Source organism: Melopsittacus undulatus, chromosome 11 (genome assembly GCF_012275295.1).
Source record: "Melopsittacus undulatus isolate bMelUnd1 chromosome 11, bMelUnd1.mat.Z, whole genome shotgun sequence".
NCBI classification, from domain to species: domain Eukaryota; kingdom Metazoa; phylum Chordata; class Aves; order Psittaciformes; family Psittaculidae; genus Melopsittacus; species Melopsittacus undulatus.
Window position 1 is genome coordinate 17,239,183 of NC_047537.1, and position 14,165 is coordinate 17,253,347.

General features: G+C 42.6%; 1 protein-coding gene across 1 annotated transcript in view; it reads right to left on the reverse strand.

Moving 5' to 3' along the window:
* The window catches only part of FOXK2 (forkhead box K2), a gene marked incomplete at its 5' end in the record, with an annotated part of 47,687 nt that extends 42,981 nt beyond the window's left edge, over positions 1-4,706 (reverse strand). The window contains one exon of the mRNA XM_034067429.1: positions 4,117-4,706. Within this exon, the coding sequence (XP_033923320.1) occupies positions 4,117-4,706 (590 nt within the window). The remainder of the gene's footprint in view (positions 1-4,116) is intronic.
* Positions 4,707-14,165: the final 9,459 nt, after the last annotated feature.

Consider the following 14,165-nt stretch of genomic DNA (forward strand, 5'->3'; position numbering starts at 1 on the left):
AAAAAAGGGGGGTTTTTTCCAGGTTGGGCTCCAGTGAGGTTGTAGAACTCGCTGCCCAAGGATGCTGTGGATACAAGAGGTTTACAGGGATAAAAATGGAAAAAAAAACCCGACAAAACAAAACAACACAAAACCAAATAACTTTTTTTTTTTTTAAGAAAAGAGAAGAAAATGCAGCCACAGTAAGTGACTTTAACTCAAAAAGAAATCAACTCTGACTCTGGAATCCAAACTGAAAAAAAAAGAGAAACCCACCCATTTACCTTTATCCTTTTTTCCGCTCCTCCCTAGGCACTGCTATTGACTACTCTTGGAGGCAGGCAATGGACTAGCTGCATCTTAGAAATGCTCTTCCTGTGTTAGTGGTATCTTGCTTATGATTCAAAAACATACTTTCACAAAACTAGAAGTAATTACTAACAGACAAAATCTATAGTTTTGTCAAAATGAACAAGACACTGTCTTGGAACAGTCAAACCCAAGATGTCAGGATCTTCATGAATTCAAACACTAACATACAAAGCACAGCCAAGAAACATAAAAATAAAACAGAACTTCTTCTGAGCTAAGATGTACCCAGAAGTCAGTCTGCTTTTCCAGCTGTATCAGTTACATCTGTCTGGAATACTGCCTCTCCAAAAGCTGTATACAAAAGCTCTGTCAACAGCTGCTGCCAGGCCCAGTACAAAAGGTATTTTTCAGGCCAAGTACCTCAAAAGTCAAATACTGATGTTATTATTTACCTAGCAATATATCCTAACAGCACTTTCACTGAAGTCCAGGAACATTTGACAAGCATCAAATTAAACCAATTAAAAACTATGAACTTTATGAACTGGAGAGTAACAGCCCTTGCATCTTCAAGGTAATTGTAAAAGACTAATTGAGCTGCTTTGATTTCTAACAGGAGACTAAAACCCCTTTCATCCCATGCCTCTGTGTCATGACACTGACAGGAGACCTGCTTACTGGACATGAACAAAAAAATTGCTATTTTCCCTCCAGCCCCCATTTTACTTCTCTAACAAGACGACAGCTGGTTTGTATATGCACAAGTAGGTAGGTGAGTCTGTCAAGAATTGGAAAAACAAAAAACACACTTCCCACTGCTGTTACCTCCTGCTTGAGAACTTAAACATTTGAATTGTGAGCAAGACTTCCATGGAAGTATTAAAAATAACAACCAGAACAGTTATCTTAATGCACAGTAATTTCACATTTCATGGCATTTGTATCTGTAGAAACAAAGATGTCTTTCTTACAGGTAAAAGTATACCCTAACATCAATAATTTTAATTTCTCCAGGTGTTAACAATGTGTTTTGCATAGATTACAGAGTTGTAGTTCTGTTTTTCCATTAAAAAAAAAAGAATTTCAATAGCATAATACTAAAACACTGTGCTGAAAGTAAAAAAAAAAAAAAAAAGAAAAAAGGACAGGGGCACTGGAATTGCAAAAATTATTACTGACAAATCAGACATTTCAAGGCTGTTACAATATTTTACTTGGAGTCATCTGAAAGTCACTATTAATTAGACAAACCAGAAACAAACCCTCCATTCTTGGTTTCCAAGATTACTTAAAAACAAACCAAGGAACATGCCTCCCTGATTTTTTTAAACTTCACCTGCCATTAAAATTTCAAATAATTATGTAGTCATAGGCAAAGCGTATTACTGGCAACACAGCAGGATTAAACAACAACAAAAATAGATCTAGTGGTGACTTGAGATGGACCTTAGCAATCATCAGTCTTGAACTGACACCAAAACTACTTTCTTTCCAATCATATTTCAACTGTTAATTACTGTTTACATTATACTGGAGTGACACAATTTGAATCTGAAAATCCAGGAGATCATCTTCAGTGTGACCAGCTAAATCTACAATGAAACTCAAGAACAGGGCTACCAACAACATTAGTCATGTGTAATTCACAGTAATGACTTGCTATAAGCAGATAACGTCTGCTTTGAATTTGTCTGAAGATTCCCCTGTTTAAAACAAACAAAAAAAGCTTTGCAAATAATGAAACTACTATTTCCCTACACAACTCCAGTCAGACTTTCCTTTCATAATTTTTTTTAATAAAGCAGTATTTAATCTTAATCATCGGTCTAACTATGACCCTGGAGGTTTTGCCTGCCCTTCAAGATAACACCCTTTGCTTGTTGACTCAAGAAAGCCAGCATACACACCGCTCCATTGTTCCCAGCCAGGACTGAAGGTATGCCACCTTTTATGTACAAAACTTGGTGGAAGATCACACCTACGTTTTGTAACCAGGAGGTAAGCACTTCAGCCAGCTTACAGATCTTGAAACTGAAGACTAGCAGTGTGCAGTCTAAGAAACAGTGTAATCACTGAACAGTCAGTTTCAAGCAAATGCTGGTAACACCACCCACATGCACTGGTGAAGAAATGTTAACTGCACACAAGTTTTCATTATTGTTCAGTACAAAGGTGACACACAAAAATCCTTCAGAATTTTCTTTCCATTTAAAAAAGCAACACTGGTATAAAGAAATAAATTACAAGTCAATAAATACATGGCCAGCATGGAGAAGCAGTGCTCTTTTTTTTTCTTGATGTCTTAAGTATTTAACAGAATGCTAGTGACTACATTACTCAAACTAATTCTAGCCTTCTCACAATCAACCTATATAATGCTCAAAAACTTGCTTGCAATTAGTGTCTTATACCAAACTGTTTAAAAAGAAAAAAACCCCACATTTGATATTTCATACATGCATTAGATTAAAATACAGATTAACCACATGGCAAATGATTATTAACATTAAAAAGGAGAAAGCAAAATTATATGTTCCATTTAAAGGTCAAACAAGTCCTCTGACTGCATTTATGATTATACAACTCTACATGTACTGGCACTTGTAAACCCTTTCAGAAGGAGCATTTCCTAGAAAGCAGAAAGGTAGACAATTTGATTTGCACAGAGGAACCAGGTGAGGAAACTAACATTAAGACATTGAAGTGGAAAATATCCACCATCAATATGCTAAATACAGTTTAAGAACTTGTAAGCCGTTAAGACTATGCCACTAATGGCATATGTTTTATAAAGGTAAAACACTTGTAACCTTTTAGGTTTTTCTAAGTCAGGACAGCTAAAATATACTAAACCATGACACTTTCACTTTTCCTACATGCAACTCCTCAAAACACAGATTACTCATTTACAGTAAATGTAGTAGGTAGGCCTTGCATATACCCCTAGAAAATGAGTTAATGCTTGGCAATGCTAAAGAAATGTATTACCATTTAAAAACTCTTAATGCATTTGTTTTCATGTAAGGAAAAACATTTTAAACACTGAAACTAGCAGAAGTATTTCACGTGGATGATTCAGTCTATCCATAGATAAATATATGTTACAATTAAGAGGCAAAAGCTACCACAAAATCACAGGCATAAAACAGTCACCCCATACTCTGCAAATACACCAAAGGTGTTACAAGATGTACTCAGCACTGATCTGAAATTCAGAAATCCCAGATATGTGAACAACCACTTGACTAGTTTCCTTTGAAGCACATAAACAATACTCAAGGGTGTATCCAATACTGTTTGCTAATTACAATACCTCCAAGCACTGCTGCAGATGGGTTTGCTCCCAAACTCAGATTTTGCTACGTGCCAGACATGGCACGGGAGTAGGGTGACCATTTGTCAACCCTCAGCCCCAACACTGCCGGGGTTTCACGCTTCCCACCTGTACCACCGGCTGTCGATGGGGCTGGAGCGGGAGCTGGACGTGCCGCCGGAGGAAGGACATATTCGAGGGCAGCATGCGGAGGCGCCGGTGCCCGGGTGGTGCCGGGCGGTGGGAAGAGAGACTGGCGGGAAGGAGGCCTAGGGCACCGCTCGCGTGTATCGCCAGGACGAGGCCGGTTCCCCGCCTGTCAAGAACCATGTGCCAGCCAAACGGCAACGGGGACAACCGACGCGGATGAACAGCAGCACCACCCAAGCCGCGACAGCCAACCCTCCCTGGGAGGTCGGGGCGGCCAGGCGCGGCGGGGCGCCGGAGGGTGGGCCAGGGCCGGCCCCGGTGTGCCGAGGAAGGACAGCAGGCCCGGACCCCGGTTTACTCACACTCGGGGCAGCTGCAGCGGCGGCGCCCCTCGCCTCTGGAACACGCCGTCCACGAAGACACCGTTCTTGCCGAGGCAGCGCAGGTAGAAGTCCCCTCCGCCGCCGCCGGTAGCAGCTGCGGGGTCCCCCTGAGGCGGAGGCGGCGGCCCGTCCGCGCCGGCCGGTGGCGGTGGCGGGGGAGCGGCGGTGAAGATCTCCAGGTGGCGCCGGGAGATGAAGCTGGAGTGGCCCATGCTCACGTCCACCGAGCCCTGCGATGAGTTGCGGCCGATGGTCACAGAGCGCTTCTTCATGAGGTACTCGAACTCCCGGCCCTCCAGCCGCGCCACGGCCGCCGCTGCCGCCGCCGCCATCTTAGCGAGCGAGGGAGCGGGCCGCCCTCCGCTGCGCCCCTCCGCCCGCACCGGCCCCGCAGCCGCAGCCGCCGCCAGACACAGGCAGGGAAGGGGACGCCGCTCAACCCAACCTGACGCAGTCCGCCGCTGCCTGATGGACGGCGACGCCGGGCCAATGCGAGGCCCGCACGCCCATGGGGCTATGGCGGCGCGGCCAATGGCGAACTGCGCCGGGGCCAGCCCCGCGCAGCACGTTCAACTGTTGGGGCCCGAGAGCAACGGAAAGGCCCGGAAAACACGGAGCAGATCTGCGCGCAGGGGAGCGGAGCGGCCCTTCCCGCCCCGGCGGAGGCGGCGGCGCCGGGAGAAGCGCTGCGCCGAGCTCCGGGCCCTGCCGCGGCGCTGGCGGCCCGAGGGAGCGGCGGGGCAGCCCCTCCCCGGCCGGCCGGGAGGGTGGGGGGCGGCACAGGGCGGTGCTGGCCCGCCTGCCATCTTCCTCCAGTAGTCCTTTCCCTTCTCGGGACCGGGGCGGGCTCCGCGCCTCTGGCACCTGCAAGAGGCCGGGCTACTGCCGCCCGCTTCTTCATGGTCCCCTGGGTTGGGCTGAGGTGCATCCCTGTCTTGGGGCCTTAAGCAGTGCTGGCGGCGCCTCACGCGAGCCCGTAGGGGTTTGTCACCGGGCAGCGAGGGCACCAGCCCTACCCTCCGGAGCAGCGCCCGCGGGAACAACGCGAAGCAGGGCCCGGGAATGGCCGCATACAGTAACTGGGGGTGTCCCTACAGGCCTGCGGTGAGATGCGCCCGGAAAGCGCCTGATAACTGCTCAAGTGTAGCCTCCAAACACCCCAGGAAAATAAGAGGTCTGACACATCATGAGCATGGGATAGACTCCCACAATTGAGCTAAAAGCTGGAGTTGACTCTCTGACTAAATTTGCAACATCCGTAAAAGATGTACAAATCTTTACATTTAGACGTTTCAGGTAAGTCAGTGCTCACACCTCACTCGGCTTTAGTTCTCCCTTCTTCACAGGAACTAGGGCACAAAGAGCAAGGAAAACAAACCAACACTCTGTGGTGCAGCCACCCAGCCCTCTGCCCCCAGTCACAAGAGAAAGCACCACGGGAAAAAGGGTCAGAACCCACACTCGTGCCTTCCACCTGAACACACTGCCAACAGAACACATTAACTGTACTCAGCTGTCAAACGCAGCATTTACAAGCAGAACACTTTACCTGCTCCAAGTCTCCCCGCACTGCCTCTGTGCCCCGCTCTGGCTGTCACAAAGACCAGGCCTCCTGTCAGAAGGGAGAGATAGAAAACTGAGAAACACTTCTGGCTATAAACTGTGGAGATGGTGCTAAAACACACTTTTGTAGATATACAAATATAAAAGCTTCAAACACTTCAAAGGCCCAGATAGCCTTACTGTATTCTCAAACACTTTATGTTTAGAAGGGGTTTTTGTTGTTTATTTGGGCTTTTTTACAGCACTGAAGCTGTTATTTAGTAATTCAGAATACATTTAAATCTTTTATTCAGTGCTCTGCAGGAACTGAAAATCATCTTTAAAATCATTTTTATGCTTCAGACAAAACCAATCAACTTGCTAGCGAAGATCCAGTAGAACATTTAGAATTAAAATTTTTGGTTTTGCACATTTGAGTCAGCAGATCTGTAGAAATATTTTATGTATGCCTAAGAACAGAACACGATGCCTGCTACCTGCAGAGTTATGGCAAACCAGATTTCTACCCTTGGGATTGTAACAGCACTTCTTATCAGCAGCTACAACACAATTCTGTACTGGTTAAGTCCATTTATACAATCACATATGCACACTGCATGCAGCAAAATATAGCAACAGTTTAGAGCTTTGGTTGCTTTTACAGAAAACTTTAGTTAAATCTTGCCCACACTTTGGTATTTAGAATCAGACTTTCCTCTATCCCAACATATGTTTGGCACAGAAAATGTGGAGCATCAGAAAGCTAGTTATGACTCCCTGATTCGCAGCTTTTTTTTATCCCTTGGCTCCACTGCAACTACAGAAATGTTGTGCCTGCTTCGCTATCAACCAGTTCGGGATCCTGAAGGTTACACCAGCTGAGAGCTACCCATAGATTTCCATCTCCTAAAACCCCCCTGCGCCTGCAGGGAGAGAGAAAACAGCAGATTGCGAGAGCATCCAGGTGAATTCCCATCTGGCCAGCAGCACTTCCCACCACTCTCATGGCTGCTCACTTTGCAGAAGTTCAAGGTATTAACGCAACCGTAACATTTTCCATTATGTGAATCACAACTTTGTTAATTTGTGTTAATTTATTAATAACATCCAGTACTAAATGCACAAAGCCGATACACCTTCCTGTTCATGATGGAACAGCATAAGAGAACACAGCTATTGACACAGAATGCAGAACAGCTTTGCAGTACAGACTGAAATTACTCTTCAAGTGTCCAACCGTCAGTATGGTACTCTAAAAATGTGACTGAACACCATCAGAAAGTCTACTGACTTTTCTGTTGCCAACACCGTAGAGCAAACACCAAATTCCATTGTCAGAAACTATATTCCTTTTAAGAGGGCAACTGAGATCTTTCTGCCCATGTTCTTCTAAATTGGTGTGGATTTACTCACTTGGTGACCACACCAAATTGTGCAGTCACGGGTCATTATGACCTGCCCACTTGCTATTCTGTTCTCTGCTGGGCAAAGCAGGAGACAGAGCAATTAGATGTGGTAGGAAAACTTACACACAGTTCTCCCACACTGTTCTGGGTGTCTTGGTTCCCCAGAAATCAGTCCTTGGACATACACTGTTCCTGATCTTTGAGCTGCACAGCACATACTTACTCTTCCACACATTTTTCTTCCCTACAAGCTGAGCCTGCATTGCATCCACCATAACTACTCAGGACAGAACCAGGGCTTCAGGAAACCAACCAAAACAATCTTTTGAGGCACCCAGTTGCTGTAGTTGCCACTGATACTATACAAGGTCTCAAAGCACCCACTGCACTTCTCCACATCTGAACTAAGCAGCCCACTGTTACCACTCCACATGGAATTACACAGCATCACAGAAATGAAGAATAAGCAAACCTCATGCACATCATCTAAACTTAAAACAGTCTGACCTAGTTTAAACACAAATGTGTAAGGACTGTGTAAGGTCTAATCCGTTAATACTACTTTATTTGACCAATTTGCTTTAAATGACTACATATTTTTAGACATGTTCTTTTTTCTTGATGCTATAGCAACACAAGGGTGTTCATTTACAGCCTGCTTGTGCCATAAACTATCATATTATCAAGTTTTCTTTATTTGGTTTTCTTATTACGTACATGTGCTCTGTACTGATGGCTACAAAGTGGTGAAGCAACCTTCTCAAGATGCACATTTCCCGTATCCAAAAGCATGGAATACTACTAGAGGAAATTGATGAATAATCAAGTAGATTAAGTGACCCTAATTGCTTACTTTGACACAACCAGCATTAAACAGCTTTTAAAAGCCATTTGAAGCTATCCATAATCTTTTCATTGCAGCAAGTGTCACAGCTTCCAGTGAGATGTGATTTTTGTTAAACAAAACCCTATAAAGTTAATTGGCAAAACCACTTCTCAGTAACATTCAGACACGATTTACCAAGATAAGCACTTCAAATACCAAAACCTGCACAGCCAAATGAAGATTTCACATATCAATAACCCAGCACCTGACAAGCACACATCTTTTCCTGTTTAATAAGTGAGAAGCCTCTTGTAAGCACTAACAACTTCCTCCAACATAGCCTCAAAAATGCTGCCATATACAACCACATTTTTAGGTTATCTCCAAAACCATACTGGAGCTTTTTACATATTTAAATGTAACAATGTGTGTAAAACATAGTGAGACTCTTACTGAGACTTACTTATTCTCTCAAAAATGCATTTTGGTCAAGGGGAAGTGTTAGAAAAGCATCATGTAACTACTTCAAAGTATTTATAGGAAGCCATTAGGATGGTGTGCAGCTCTCTAGTTACAGATTCAGCCAATTCCTGAAGTGACTTTAAAATTAATAGGAGAAAATAAAGAGCTGTACCTGGAAAGTTAATTTTTATGGGCTTTTTTTTCCTGTTGAAAGGCTAGGAAGTGTGATACTCATAAGGCTGCCTAACACATCCAAATGAACACTTTTTGGAGGAGGCACTGGGGAAGGCGAAACTACCTGACCTCGAGCAGTCACTTGTTAGTGTCCTGTTGACCTCGGAGACAAAGGAAATCAATGCTGCAGGAGCCGGCGGCACTGCCGATGTCGGCTCGCCTCAGGTAATGGCCGCCCTCCTGAGGGGAGCCGCGCTTCCCGCCCTTTACCCAGCGCTCTCCGCGGGTGATGGCGGCCTCGCTCCCTCCTGACGCGTGTCTATAAACACGGCGAGGCCGCAGCCGCTCCCGTGAGGAACAGCGGATGGAAGGCGAGCTCCGGGACTGCTCCAGCCTCCCCGCAGTGCCGGGCTGAACGCATGCCTTCCTGGGCTGTACAGGCAGCTTGGCGAGGAGAAGCCTTCACCCTGCAGCAGTGCTGGGCCGGGGGGCTCAGTTAAGGACCGAGGGATAAAGCCCGCAGGGGGTTGCTTCCAGCAACAGCAGACACCAAAAGTACAGATTCACACCTTCAACTGCAGCATCGCACCCACCCTCAGGAGGCTGCTCCTCAAGCAGTGCTAAACCCCATCACATACAAGGATAATTCAGAAGCCACAGCAGCACTACTCCGTTCACTGGAAACACACCCCCCATTACTTCACAGTTCAGCCCTGCATGGCGTCTGAGCTTTGTCAAGTAAACTGATTATTATTCCTCACGCTTCTGTTTTAAAATCTTAATGCCTCAGAGAAAAGTGGGCCTGATGATCCAAAAGCATTTTTAATGTTTTGTTACCCATTTCTACAGTTCTACCACTATGAATTCCTGAAGCATAATGAGAGAAACTGAACCTTACCAGTTGCACTCTCTGGTTTTATTGTTAATCAGTACTTACTGCTATCAGTTATGACCCCCTTTAAGCACAATTCTATTGTAAGGTTTGTCTTAAAGTAAATTTGCCTCTTTTTTTTGCCATTAGAGGTTCATTCTTCCACAAAACCAAAGGCTGGCACTCCTCTTGTAGAGAAACAGCCCCACTAGAACACACCGATCAATTCACCAAGACAGAAAGGTTTTACTCTTAATTAATTTTGAGAGTAATTATGTTTCAGTCTCCTTTTTGCAGTCCCACATCACATACCTTTATGATGCAGTATCATAAACTAAACCTTACAAAGGAAAAGAAGCAGCTTAAGCTGCCAAGGTCCAGCTTATCTGGAAGAGATGTTTCAGGCATCCGAAGGAGGTAATGGCTGCGACACCATTATACACAGCAGATGCCACTTCAACAAAAACAGGAGTTGTAGTTTGGTTGGCAGAAAACAGCAGGCAAGTAGGAGTGGAGAGTGTAAGATAGGGTAGGTAATCAGTAAATGATAAAATGGTTTGTATTAATCAAAACCGGACAGGAATGAGAGAAATGTGACTAACCTAAATGAAACAGATAACCAAAGGCAAATTAAACCCAGTAACAAGTGTAAACTAATAACCATAAGTAAGAAAATCAAACTTTAAAATACTGTTTTCATGACAGAGCATTACAGTTTAGAGTTGTTGTTTCATGAGGAGAGAAATTAAACTTATCAAAAGCAGCTTGGTTTTGGTTTGGACTTTTTGGTTTAGTTTTTTTAAATCAGTGCCATTCACTCAGCCAACAATAAGCAAAAAGCCCCCACCCAAACCGAAAAAAACAGATGTATTTTTCTTCATGCTGTCTTCTCTGATATACTTCTTACTCTGTCCAAAAGGATAACTACAGAACTAAGCAAAGTTCAGTGATGAGTTACTGAGATGAGGAGGTATGAAAACACTATTATACAAAGGTTAAGAAATTGCAATTATTTTCAGTAGAGACAAATGTTATCGAAGTAACAAGGCAAAAGCACAGTGGGAACAACCTCATGTTCCATAGCAGATATTTTAAGATTTCTGTAAGAAAACTGGGTGAATTCAAAGCACACAAAGAACAATCCTGTAAGGAAAAGGAGAGCAGACCTATTTTTCATATCCATATAAAGTATTGAGCAGCATTATTTTTAATTGCCTAGCCAAACCCTGAACAAGTTAAAATAGTAAATTTTCTATCCCTATTAGAAATCCTATAGTACAATGGCCACCTCTTTTCTCTGCTTATATGGAAGCTAGCAAAAACTGGTCTTGCCTGTAGTTGCATTTGTAAAACTGACATAAGATGGGGCTGGCTCCGAATCTCTCTTTCCTGAGTACAGAGACAAGATAACAAAGTAAGCCTCAGGCCTGGCCCAAAAGATTATCTTATACCCCTAATGTATCTCAAAATATTCAGAAGGGCTGTCATATTTAATTGCTTTTTCTGTGAAACTAAAGTAAGCTTACATTTACTCCCCAGAACAAATCAAAGCATTCAAAGATTGAGAGAGAAGAAAGTCACACTATTAGCTTCTGGGCAGGGGAACACGTGAACAGTTTCTTCTTGTAAACCAATTTCTTTGTGGGCAGCCAGTGAAAAAAAACAGACCTGCAGAAACGTGAATGTGGAGGAATTAACTGATTATTTTCTCCCAAATTGGATTTTGAGAATAAAATTAAAAGACTACATTAATGATACGAAAAACAACAAAAAGCACTTCAAAATAATTTAGGGGAAAAATGTTGTGCTGGACTTGGACTGAGTGTATTTAAGTCCTGTGCAAACCATGAGGTGTTCAAGCAACCTCCAAAAGCAGGGCAGAACTAGAGACATTTCTAAGAGGACAGCACAGGAGTCTTGTCAAGATTCAGAGTCACCCTTGCGTGTCTGGCACTACAGAAGGGACAGCACAAACTGCTCTGAGATTACCTTTAGGAAAACAAAAAAGTAATAAAAAAATTGTCCAAATATGAATACCAAAACCTTTTTGACACTGAGAACCAATGAGACTTCCAATGAATCACCAATGAAAACCCTATTTAGACTTACTATAAATAAAAAACAGAGGCAGAAAGATGTCACTTCTAAACTTTCACCTTGGTCATACATAATAATCACTGTAAAAGTTAGTCCCTAAGGGAAAACCAGAACACTACAAGGAGAACAGTTCCCTTCTGTTGGAATGCCAACACAAAGTCATTGAAATAGCAAGATCCATAGCAGAAAACTGAAGATGAGTCTCACTAGTCAGGACCACGACAGAAGGTGGGTTAGAAAAGAGCCACCCAAGTCTGTGCTGAGAAAGGCACGGGTGCTCAGAGATGGTAACTACTGACAGACATCCAACTGACAGAGGAATTAATCTCTCCTCCATGGACTCAAGTTCTTCAAAGCTCATCTCTACCTCTGTTTGTTTTGCTAACTGAATTAGTGTGTGATTAATTTGATGATACTCTTCTATTTGTATTTCATTTTCAGAAAATTAATGGTGCAACAGACTATATTCAAAATAGCAAATAAACAGCCCCGTAGTGACCAGGATCTGAAGTTTCTTAGCTGTGTTCTCAAGTGATGTTTATTATAGAGCACTTTGTGAGGCAACAAGAACTGCCTGTTTGGATTATAACAAAACCAAACAAGGACCTGAAACAAACTGCAATTTGTACAGTTGCTTCCGTTAGCAACATGTAGTTCTGCATTGCTTGGTACTAAATAACTAAGAAAGATGCAAAGATGGATCAGGGAAAATGAAGCTGCTTGTGAAAAAAAAACAAAACAACAGCAGGATAAAGTTGTCTCAGCAGAAGTCACAGAATGCAAACCTGAATAGAAGCATTTATATACAGGTAATATATATCCCCACAATAATAACATTATAAAAACAGCCTTTCTGAGGAAGGACTATAGCACTAGAGAAAACACTGTAATATGCATCAACTACATAGTGTGTATCACAGCATCAACCTTTTTGGTCTTACAACCTGTTCATAACTTGTGTATGCAACTTGAAGCTCACAGAGTACAAAAGCATTGCAGTTTACTACTGAAAATACAAGATGCTAATATAGCATCCATAAAAACTACATATGGGGAAGGAAAAACAAATCTAGCCATTTCTAACAGGATCCTAAGATACAAATCAAGCTAAAAAATGGGAGTAGAAGTAGCGTTGAAATATTAGTAGGCTGCAACTTCCAAGGGTACAAACTTGAAATCAGACGGTTTTCACACATCACCATTGACATTTCTAATTCAAAGTAATTTTTCAAGATACTTTTCTCCATAAAAATATTAATTTTAGAGCATGTCTGTAAATGGAACTGCCACACAAAACCTGCACTGCAGACTGCTTTCATTTCCTTGTGGCTGTGCTGGTAGATGATTTGAAGAGTTCAGTTAATACAAAGCCAACAATTCAGTGGTTTAATTAGTGTGTTGGCAGGCTCCACAGATTAAGCTGAATTTTTAACTTTCAACTAATCAGTTTCAAGGGACCATTTGTATTTTCCCCATCACATCCCTAATGGCACTTTTCATTCAAATTGCCTTTATTTTGCTTAATAAAGCTGTTTTTTTTCCTCCCCAGAAAACACTTAGCAAGAAGCTATTTAATGGAACCAAACCGATGTAAGCACTATCATGCAGACTGACCCATGACAAGTAACTCAACACATTTACTTTGCCATTTACTGTTACAGAGCTCTCCAGTAATGATTTTATTTGCACATTTGGGTTAGTGACTGACCTTTGGGCAGGTTGGGGGTTTTTTGTGTGTTTTACTTCTCCTAACTTTTAATAAAAATATTAATCTTTTTTAATTCCAAAGGGGGGGATCTTTGGCCACTCAGGTTGGACAAGCTTGGAACGCAGCATTATAAGTTTAGTTTGCTTTAGTATGACAATACCCACATGTACTCCATTTACTCCACAGAGGCTTTTTAAGTCTCTTATTCTAATTGCCCCTGTACAACCAAAGCATGTTTCTGTAATGTCACATGATATACACATTCTAATTCTTGTATTTCTCCTCTAGTTTGATTAGACAAAGAAGCAAATGCAGATAAGGACATACTTCCTATAATTAAAACCAGTAACAGTCTACAATTACTCCTACAGATAGCATTTTCCATTCACAGATTTTCAACTTTTTCTGAACATCAGACATCTGTGATTCTGTCCATCTTTCCACAAACCTGAAAGTGTAAACACAGCTGAAAATCTCACTCTGGTAATTTTCTTCCTTTGTAAGGAAAGACAAAAAGGCTGTTATTTGCAATAGAAGAGTTACAGTAATTCCTGAGGCTGGCATTTAGTACACAAGAAAGATGTGCACAGTGCATTCATCACCCAGAAACCATAACTGAATATAACAAGATTAGAGTAGAGGTAGGCAGGAGAGAAGAAGGAATCACTGGACATCCAAAACAGGAACACATTTGTATCTAATAATCTTTTACACACACACACACACACTCACTCTCTCTCTCTCTCTCTCTCTCCCTCCAACCCTCAATACAGATTTTTAAATACAACACTTCCCCTCTTTGAGAATTCATGGTTTCACTACAGCATTAAATGCATCAACACTGCATTGTATTGTGGAACTCACCTTTGCCATCTTACACAACAAAGACCTAATATCAAAAAGACATCAAAATTGGAAGTAAGGGAGTTTAAAACATATCCT